Raw genomic sequence first — 10,782 nt, 5'->3', positions numbered from 1 at the left:
CCACAACAACTAAGACCGTTCCAGGTTGAACCCAGGAGTTGGTAATTCAATCTAAAGCTCTCACATGATTTGGAAGTTACTCTAGTAACTTGACACATCCATCTCCTGTATCTTGCAGAGTGTGTTATCAGTAAAAAGTTAAAGATGACCTGGGACTTAAACTCAATCATTTCCAACAAGGAATGCTTGACATCAACCCAGCCAGTGAGGCAGACTTGTATTGTATTGATATAATTATATCATAATTATTTTTTATAGAAACCATTGATTAGTACCAAATTAAATGGGCACCTACCTAATGGAAAACACATGGACCAATTTTCTCACACAAATGGAAAAGTCAAAATCTAGTTCAATATCACATGCATCCCATCAACAACATGAAAAAAAGAATGAAATGTGGATATTTCCAGAATTTATGTATTTAATTTAGAAGCACATGTATTTTGATATTTTGTTCAAACTTATGGGGTGATTGGTTCAATTTTAAGTGTGCTATCACTAAATATCTTGCTATTTAAGATTGTCAATTTAGGGTTTGTGTTTCATGTTTTGGTACATAATATGCTTGTACTCTTGTTCATGCTTATGTGAAAATACATTTAGTTTAGAGAAGGGGAACTATAAATGTGAATTAAAGGTAGACATTCTTAGATAATAGAGATCAAAGAATATATGATTTGCCAAGATGTTACTCTTAAGGGCTTATAAATAATATTTAAGTAATTATTACCATTGCTATATATTCAATTCAAGTGTTTTCTTTTTTTAATAGCCAAGAAAGAAGCATCATGAAATATGACATTGTCATTCCAAGTAGGTATCTAGTCTTTCAAGTTCGATATTTTCACTTTGCAATACAATTTTAGAAACGGCTAATATCCTTTATTAAATAAAACAAAATAGTCTTTTTTTGTTAAAATTTCACAGAAGCATGTGTGTGTGTGTGTGCGCACACGCGCAAGTGCTGGTTGATGTGCTTGTTGTATGTTTTTGATGTGGGTTTGTACCAGCTTATTTAAAAAGATATTTTCAAATTCTTATTTTCCAGTTTATAATTTTGCAGGCATAGGGCTTACTCCCTCTTCCCCCAATCCCCTTCTCTTTCCCACACACATCATCCTCTATTTTTTGTTGTAAAATATTCAATCAGGTGTGGTCTTGACTCCAACATTCTGCTCTTTACGTGGGTCATGACACCATTGATGTAGGAAATAACAGAATATTTAATATTTTGTTGCCTAGGTATAAATTTGAAAGTTTCACTGAGGGCCTACTTTTATTTAGCAGTAGAGATTCATCCTGTTGGTTTTCTTTGATTCCTGGTACTCTGTCTGGTCTACATTATAGCCTTCATTTGTGAGATTACAAGTACATATTTGTTTACCTTCATTTTTTGCCTTATATTTTTTGTTTTACAGTAGTGCAAACATATGATATTTGCCCTTTACTGAAAAGGATATATTTAGTTTGCTCTTCATCAAATGCAAACCAGCCTTATTTGCATACAATTTCTTTGTGTTTAAAATTGACAATTATAAATGGCAAAGCACAGAAGACAAATATAACCAAGAGAAATGAAAACAGTTAGTAAATTGTGCGTTTGTTGAACTACCATTCAACTTTAGCAAAGTTTTCTTAATATGTTAAACATAAATCTGCTCATAACATTATTTCTTTACCTATTTGTTCTAGTTCTTCCCTCAATGTTAAATGTGCCTATACCATATTTCTTTACTGATTTTCTCTAGTTATTTCCTCAAGAAACATATAATAATCAATATTGAGCATAGCATGGATTTAAGGACCAAACTGTGTTTGGATCTTTACTTTGTGATTTGGCATCTGTAAATTAATCTGCCATTATGCTTTATACCTCATCTGCAAAAGGAAGATTAATGTACAATTCCAAGAGTTGATATAAAGATTAAATAAATTGGCATTATAACATGCCTAGAACACATTCTGCCACACAGAACACACTAAATGAGTGTTATCAATTGCAATTCTGCTGCCATTACTGCTACTATTCTCCCACAAAACAGGTCATCTCCAAGAAAGCTACCTTGAGTTTCCCCCTTCAACTCCTCTTCTGACGTATTTTTGAGAGTTTTATCTTCCTGATCATTTTATTATGGATGCTCTAAGGACTATGAGTGCTTTTCTTTAAGCAGAGTTCCACAAACTTAATACACTCTGGATTTATGGCCATGGTTCCAGTGCTTCCAGAGGTGATTTAGGAGAGAGAGGAGATAAAAGAAAACACAAGATTTGATCAATCAAGTAGTTAATGGGTTGCTTAATTCTCAGCACTGTGCTAGTTCTTATGGGGATGATAGAAGGAGAATTCATATTATTTGCAATGCAGCCAAAATGACTCAAGGAAGAGAAAGTTACATGAATACATTTGAACATTAGCATTTCTATTTCTCACTTCTACTGTTTTGGTTTTTTTTTTTCACTATCGTGATTTAAGTAATTATCTGTGAAAATTGATTTAATCTAGAAAACAAAATAAAGAATGTTAACCTAAACACAAGTCAATTATAAATGAGAAAGTCTGTTTATTTTCTCCCATTGTTGTGCCAAAAAATTACATACTCCAAAGAGGAAAGTTATATTATTTTGAGTTACAAATTAGGTTGAATTATCTATTTTTTTTTGCTCAAGAATATTTCAGTGATGATGAAGGCATGTTGATTAACTCCAAATTTTTCATTGCTCTCTGTCATTTTAGTCAGTAAATCTAGCAAAAAATCACGGAATCAAGGACACTTCACTTTCACATTTCCCAAACCATCCCAGCCAGGTAGAGAGGAGAGATCAACACCTGCAGAACCACAGATCACAGTTGCTGTAAGTATTAAGAAATTCTTTTTAAAAACTAAATCTAAATTATTACAACACACATAAATACAAATAAGTCTTGAGTAATTTGAATTTTATGACATGTTGGAAGCAGATGCTCCATATACGGTTTTGTAAACAAAACAAATTTTCCCCTCATCCATCTCAGAATAAATTTTTATGTGTACATGATCACCATATCAAATAAGCAATGTAATTACAACATTGGGTAAGCTGGAGGACCTAATTCTGGAGCTGGTAAAATCTATCAGAAAATGTTCACCTGCTCCAAAATCTGTGAAATTTAATCTTCAAGCAGGAAAAAAATTAGACAGGTTTCAGGTACTCCCTATGTATTTAAGTCTGGAATTCAGGATGCTTTATACTAGTATTTAAGTTTTCTTCTGCTTCTATAAAGTGAAGGTTTCCTATCAATTAACAGAAAGAAAAATTAGCACTCATGAACATTCATTGTGTGTCAAAATATTTCTAAAACATTTCACAAGGCAAAGCTACAGTCAATGAATTAAATCAGAAAATCAGAAGTCAGTCATTACATCTTTAGTGCTTCAAGTTATGCTTGTTTCTATGGGCCACTTTTAATTCTGTTTAGAATTTGAATGTTGATGCCTATATTGGATTTGAAGGAATATAAGAAACAAATCTAAAATCAGTCTCTGTAAAGCCAACTTTTAGTGAGATTTGATAATAAGTCACAATTACTGAACAAATTAGTCTGGATCAAACATGTTTGTTTCATTTTATATCCTTGGCTTCCTTTTTTCATATTTATAAGTAGAGATCTCAAGTTTTCTATTTGACTTGAGATTTAAAGGCAAGAGCATAAGTGAACCTAGTCCTGCAGACTACCACTGTCACAAGAATTGTCATAGCAAACTTCAAAATGATCATTTTATTTCTGAGTTGAGGAAGAAGTGATTGCAATGGTTTCCTCTAAAGTCTCTTCTATATAGGATTTTAAAGGGACATACTAGTAATGTCAGGACATACTACAGAACATCATGGATCATTATTGTGGACCTATTCCAATCCTAACATGAACCATAATGTAAATCAAAAATCTTGCTTTACATTCTCTCCTATCATCATCTTATTTCCAAAATGAATTTATCACACACATACAACCTTCATACACACAGACATAAACTCAACTTTGAAAGGTAGAAATAATTTTTAATTTTAGAAAATAAAAAGATAACATTTTTCTTGTTACAATATAAAATGACATAACTTACTCTCAAATGTTTATCATTATGCTAATAAATCTTTTCAGAGACATGACAAAGGAAAATTAGAGGAAGATCAGAAGACTGCTTCTAAATGCATAAGGCATTCTTTAAGAGAAAGTTTCCAAAGTCCAATTATTTACTCAGCTGTCAAAAGAGAGGCTCCATTCAGGTATACTAATTCTCCCAAATCCCCTCCTAAAAATGTACAAGCTAAGGCATCTAGTAATGACATAAAAGAAACAGCTTTGGAGAAGAATTTCGAAAGAAAAATGAATCTATACACCACAAATTCAGAGTCTGTGAAAACAATGCAAGATGAGAAATGTAAAGAGAGTGCTAAAGCACTTAAATCACCATCAAAAACATCACTTGAAAGTGAACAATTTAAGGAATTGAAGCCCAAATCAGAAACAAACCAAGAATCCAAAGTGCTTACGGTAGTCTCAGGAAAAGATAAAATTGATAGTAGGAAAGATTCAAACAATTGCAAGGAGAAAGGTACTTTATCCATATGTATCAACAAGAATCCAAAGAAAGATGCTAAAAGCAGCTCAAATAATGGTTGTGATGTCAAGTTAGATACTCGTTCAAATGATAGTGTAAATGTGAGTCTATTGATAGATTTAGAGGACTTTGGTGGTAAAGCCATAGATTTTGACATCCAGTTTAAAAATTACTCACAAAATAATTCAAAGAAACCTGCAAAGAAAGATGCAAAGAAACCTGCAAAGAAAGATGACAAGAAGAAGGATGCAAAGAAGGATGCAGAGTCTACTGATGCTGAATCTGGAGACTCTAAGGATCCAAAGAAAGATGCAAAGAAACCTACAAAGAAAGATGACAAGAAGAAGGATGCAAAGAAGGATGCAGAGTCTACTGACGCTGAATCCGGAGACTCTAAGGATCCAAAGAAAGATGCAAAAAAGGATGCAAAGAAATCTACAAAGAAAGATGACAAGAAGAAGGATGCAAAGAAGGATGCAGAGTCTACTGACGCTGAATCCGGAGACGCTAAGGATCCAAAGAAAGATGCAAAGAAGGATGCAAAGAAATCTACAAAGAAAGATGACAAGAAGAAGGATGCAACATCTACTGATTCTGAGTCTGAAAAGGATTCTAAGAAAGGAAAGAAAGGTGAGAAGGGTAAGAAAGAATCAAAGAAAGATGGCAAACCAAAGCCTGCTGTTTCAGATTCCAAGTCTACCGATGCTGATTCTGAATCTGAAGGAGATTCAAAAAAGGGTAAAAAAGATGACAAGAAGAAGGCTTCAAAGAAAGACGACAAAAAGGGTGCAAAGAGCACTCCAGCATCTACTGAAACTGAATCAGAAACAGATTCTAAGAAAGGCAAAAAGGGTTCAAAGGATAAGAAAGGTTCAAAGAAAGAAGCTAAGCAGGCTATAAAGGACTCAGAGTCTACTGATATTGAATCTGATGTATCTTCCAAGGCAGGACTCAAAAAGGCTGCACAGGCCAAAAGTTCAGATGCTGAATCTGATGTCTCACTAGGTAAACCTGGGGCTAAAAAAATATCTGATGAATCAGATGCTACATCTGTGGAATCAAAGAAGGGAGGAGGAGAGCTAAGAAGAGGACTCAGAATGTCATCCAAAAAAACAACTTTCAAACCAAAGGAGAAAAAACCCGTAGGTAGAGTGCCTCCATCGAGAGAAAAACCACCACTTCCTCCTTGTGAGCCGTTGCAATCATCACCTAAGGTCAAACGTTTCTGTCTGTGCAAGCCGATTCCTCCACCTCCAAAACCAAGATATGCTCCTCTGGTATGTTTAATTCTGTCTTACTTTTAGGACAAATCAGATTTTTAAATGAAAACAAAAATGTGTTAAATATTTCAGTTTAGATTTTTCTCTAAAGTATAAATCTCCTTTATTATAATAGTGATACATTTGAGAAAGCTGAAGGCTACTTTAAAAGGAATCAAAGATTTGCAAGACAAATATTTTAAAATTCTGAGATGAGTAAATACTTGTACTAGAACAGAAAAATTGTCTTGTGATTTAAGTGAACATTTTAAGTTATTGGTAAATAGGGTCATTTTACAAAAGCAGTTATCTTTTCTATGCTTAGAAAGGAACAAAAATCAACATTGACTAAAACTTGCTACAGGATCAGACTGAAGTGCAATATAGACATTTTCAGGAAAGTAGCTCAAGTAATAAAAGTCCAGACATAGTATATGTAAATATAATGTATGAAGAGTCATATGTACAAAAAATTAAGTTATTTAATTCCTATCTGAGCTCAAGTTTTGTGAGTCCTTATTTTCACTTATACCAAGGAAAACTGTTAATTTACCAGAAGTAACTTGATCTCCTCTGGTTTCTAACAATCCTTTTCAAGTTAATTCTATTTCTGTGAGGCTAAATACTCTGTCAGTTAAGTTCCAATTTTTCCCATCCAAGACACAATCCTTTCATCTTCAATCCCAAATAATCTCTTTTTAAGGAAATGCAAAAATAGACATCCGTTTTAGGACAGGAGAGTTGCCATGCCTCATGTTCACCCTCTCTGACTCTGTTTGATCTCTGCTTGATGCCAAACTCATTTGCATGGTTTCTGGGCATCAACCCCTGTTTCTCCTGTTTTTATGGTATTTTGGTGAAGTCTCAACAGGATAGAATTACTGCCCTTCATCCTGACAAACAGAAATGTTTTTTTCTATTTTTGATTTTTATTGCAAAGTTAGATATACAGAAAAGAGGAGAGACAAAGATCTTCCATCCTTTGATTCACTCCCCAAGCAGCCAGGAGCTGTGCTGATCCAAAGCCAGGAGCCTGGAACTCTTCCCGGTCTCCCACACAGGTGCAGGGTCCCAAGGCTTTGAGCCATCCTCGACTGTTTTCCCAGGCCACAAGCAGGGGGAACTGGATGGGAGGCAGGGCTGCCGGGATTAGGATTAGAACTGGTGCTCATATGGGATCCTGGCACGTCCAAGGTGAGGACTTTAGCCACTAGGCAACTGTGCCAGGCCCCAATCAGATGATTTTTAAAACACAGTGGTTTGTTTTTATTTTTGATTTTTGTTTGTTTTTTAAAATATAGATATTATAAAGCCCACATTTCCCTCATCCTCAGCAGGTGATCAATCAGCAAGATTTGTCTACCATGCCTTCGAAATATATCCTGACTCAGTTCACTGCTCCTCATCTTCATCAGTGCCAACTTAATGGCCTCATTATCATCGCCTAATAAGAGTGGTCAACTAATTTTACTGTCTCTATTCCATGGCACAAAACATTCTAGTAGTTTTCAATTATATTCAGAATAAAAGTCAACTTTCTTACTCTCATTTTCAGTGCCTAAATTATATAGCCCTGCATATTTTCCACACTCACATTGTACCGTTTTCTTGTCCTTACAATCTGGGCAAACGGACATTGTTTTCTTTTCTTGTATTTATCAATATTGTGTATCTGCTTGGTTTTTGCATATGTCATTCTCTCTGATTTTATTTCCCTGTCCATCCCCTGATATTTATATGCCAAATCTTTTTTTAACTTAAATATACTTTTTAAAGAAGCTCTCACGTGATTATCTTATTCTATATGACCTCCTCCTTCACCACTGCCTAGCTTTCCAATCCATTTATTCTGGTTTCTTTTCTTTTGTAAAATTTATATTTGCATATAATTTTACATTTAATTAATGTGCTTATTAATTATATTCACCATTACAGTTTAAGTTCTATATACGCTTATACGGAAAACCTTTTCTTTTTTCCATTGCTATATGAGCAGTTCCAAAAGCAGTAAGTAGGAGCCTTTTTACTGGTTGAAAATCCCTAAATAACTGCAAATGATATTGCCCTAGTGTAGTTACTAATGTCCTTTTTCAGAATTTCTATTCTAATAATATCAAACTAAAATGAGCAAGGCATTTGGGAAGGGTGGGAGAAGTCACAAAAGCAAGTGATTTTTACATTCGAAGCGGGGCATCTGAGAAATACATCTATGTCTCTCATTTGGGGATGGAGAATTTCTTAATAGATTCTGTTAATGAATTTTAAGTCATCTTTAGTATAGGATTGGAAAACCACGCTCTTGCTCATTCCATCTCGCACAGGAGTTCAACTGCTGCTCATCAGAATATGCGGTCACACAAAATGACATGGTCCAGGATTAGCTCTATTTATATGCCTGGAAAGTTGTATTTTTTGTATTGATATGTTTTAAAGTTTATTGTGTTTATAAAGGTGTGCTAGTATATCAAAAATTGTATTCCAAGTACATTGCATAGAATAATTTTACTTGATTCATACATATACAATTTGAATATTTTAATTTCTATAACACACAAGGAAATCCTTTTAAGATAGGTGTTGGAGGTAGAAGTTAAGATATCTGCTAGGATACCCACATCTCAGAGAATCTGAGTTTGAGTCATACTCTTAATTCCACGTTTTCTATCATGAACCCTGGGAGGTAGCAGATGGTGATTCAAGTATTTAGGTCCCTGTCAGCCACATGAGACATCCATGATATTTAACCATGAGCTCTGGCTTCAGCTTGTCCTGACCACTTACAGGCATTTGAGGAATAAGTCAGGAGATGAAAAATCTGTTTCAGCCCAGCGCTGTGGCTCATTAAGTGACTCCTCCACCTTCAAGCACCAGCATCCTATATGGGTACTGTTTCCTTTTCTGGCTGTTCCACTTCCCATCCAGCTCCCTGCTTGTGGCCTGGGAAGGCAGTGGAGAGTGACCCAAAGCCTTGGGACCCCACAGCCACGTAGGAGAAACCAAAGTAGCTCCTGACTCCTGGCTTAGAATAAGCTCAGCTTTAGCCATGGAAGGGTGAAACCGCAGATAGGAGATCTTTGTTTCTCTCCTCTCTGTAAATCTGCCTTACATTTTTGAAAAATTAAAAAATAATAACTAAATGGAAAATCTCTCTCTCTTCCTAAATAAATTAATAAAAAAAATATTAGAGAGCAAAGCCCATAATATAATGGTAGGAGACAGAATTGAGGAAAAATGTGTGAAGTTGCAACTAAACAAAGTTCTGCCTGTCTGTACACAAAGAGTACAACTTACTATTCAAATGGGAAAATAGTTGTATTATGCTGGCAGAATCTGGAATAGCTATGAACAATTTTTAATATATTTTTGTGTTATTATATCATATTTTCAACTGAAAAATCTTCCCCTTTAAAGTACTTATGAGCATGCAGACTTAATAATGGAACTTTGCTGGCCCTCATTTCCCTGTGAACACTGGTGTTCAATACTCTAGTGCTTCTCCCCCTGCAGGGTTCTTTAGGATCACGCAGGGAGATTACTGAGGACATATGCTATCAAACACTATCAGCAGAGTCTTTGAGCTGATATTTCTAGATGAACCGGAGTCCTAAACACCTGCACTTCTAAAAAGAAAGAATAAAAATGATGCATACGTTCTCTTCCATTTATGACATTTAGTGCTTTGGTGTGATTCTTAACATATTAGTGATTTTCTATAACTAATAGACAAATAATATTGTACTTTTAAGTTTTAATTTTTTTCTACTTCGTTCCTCAGCCTGAAGCAGAGTGGATTCGCAAGCTGCTTTAAAGGGCAACTGAGCACTTGGTTTCACAGACTGGCCTTATCACAGTGAGCACTGTAGTACTCTCAAAAGAGCATGTCAACTTCTGTGGAACTTTAATAAAAACAGGTCTGCAATGAGTATCATGAGTTTTTTTGATATGTTTATAGAGATGTGCTATTTGTTTATTAAATGCCTAAACTGAAAATTTCTATAGCACTTTACCCCATCCTGAAATTTCAGTCTTTCAAACCATTTCTGAGTTTCTATTGAAATATAGCAATCTTCCTTGGCATGCCTTTATTATGTTTAGCTAAATTTCTGCTTCACATAGTCTTCAAAATACATAAAGCGTGAATGGAAAGAAAGAGTCATACATATGGAAAGGAAGCACTCACAAAGAGTCTTTGCTTGGGCAATCTTTGGGCAGATTCCCAAAGTAAAATCTAGACATATCTGAGTACTTAAAAGACTCCATTTTTGCAGTCTAGCAAGATTATCTTTCCTGGCATATTTTCCAGATTTATTTATTTGTTTATTTGAAAGGCAAAGTGAAACAGAGTATGTTCATGTACACATGAACATGTGTGTGTGTGTGTGTGTGAGAGAGAGAGAGAGAGAATGCAAGCAACAGCAACAGGTCTTCCATCCACTGCTTCACTACCCACAGGATTGGTCCAAGCAGAAGCCAGGAGCCTGCTGCGTTCTGATGCACATTACACGAAATTGGATAAGAAATAGAATAGCCAGGACTCAATGCTTCAATGTGGGATGTTGTAAAAAGCAGCTTAATCCTCTGCAGATTACAGATCTCTGAGCTGCTGTGACAAGAAACACATGGCTCCCCAACAGTCATGGGAGTCATGGCAAATGTGGTATTGTGATTCTATCTAATTTGAACTGTGAGGAATGTTTGTTATTTCTATTCAATACACATCATACAGAAATCTTTGATTTAATGCACATAACAACTTTTTTAATTTTTAATTTTTCATGATACAATTCCTTAGGCTCAGGGATTTCTCCATCCACTCTTCCCCACCCTTTCTCCCCAACTGTTTTCCCCTATATTGCAACAATAGTTTAGTCCTTCAACAACTGTTGCAAGTCCATCATTCTTCTATTTAAGCATATCCTGAC

General features: G+C 35.1%; 1 protein-coding gene across 1 annotated transcript; it reads left to right on the top strand.

Annotated features, from left to right (window-relative positions):
• The first annotated feature begins 791 nt into the window (after nucleotides 1–791).
• On the top strand, nucleotides 792–9,783 carry CYLC1 (cylicin 1). The gene is made up of 4 exons (XM_040999584.1): nucleotides 792–816; nucleotides 2,738–2,856; nucleotides 4,142–5,878; nucleotides 9,636–9,783. Exons 1-4 carry the CDS (start codon nucleotides 792–794, stop codon nucleotides 9,666–9,668), a joined length of 1,914 nt encoding a protein of 637 aa, XP_040855518.1. The 3' UTR covers nucleotides 9,669–9,783.
• The last annotated feature ends 999 nt before the right edge of the window (nucleotides 9,784–10,782 follow it).

The sequence above is a fragment of the Ochotona curzoniae genome, unplaced genomic scaffold, assembly GCF_017591425.1.
Source record: "Ochotona curzoniae isolate NIBS_2020 unplaced genomic scaffold, NIBS_Ocur_1.0 scaffold_1852, whole genome shotgun sequence".
NCBI lineage: Eukaryota > Metazoa > Chordata > Mammalia > Lagomorpha > Ochotonidae > Ochotona > Ochotona curzoniae.
The sequence above is the reverse complement of the archived record's forward strand: the minus strand, read 5'-3'. Positions and strand labels throughout refer to the sequence as shown.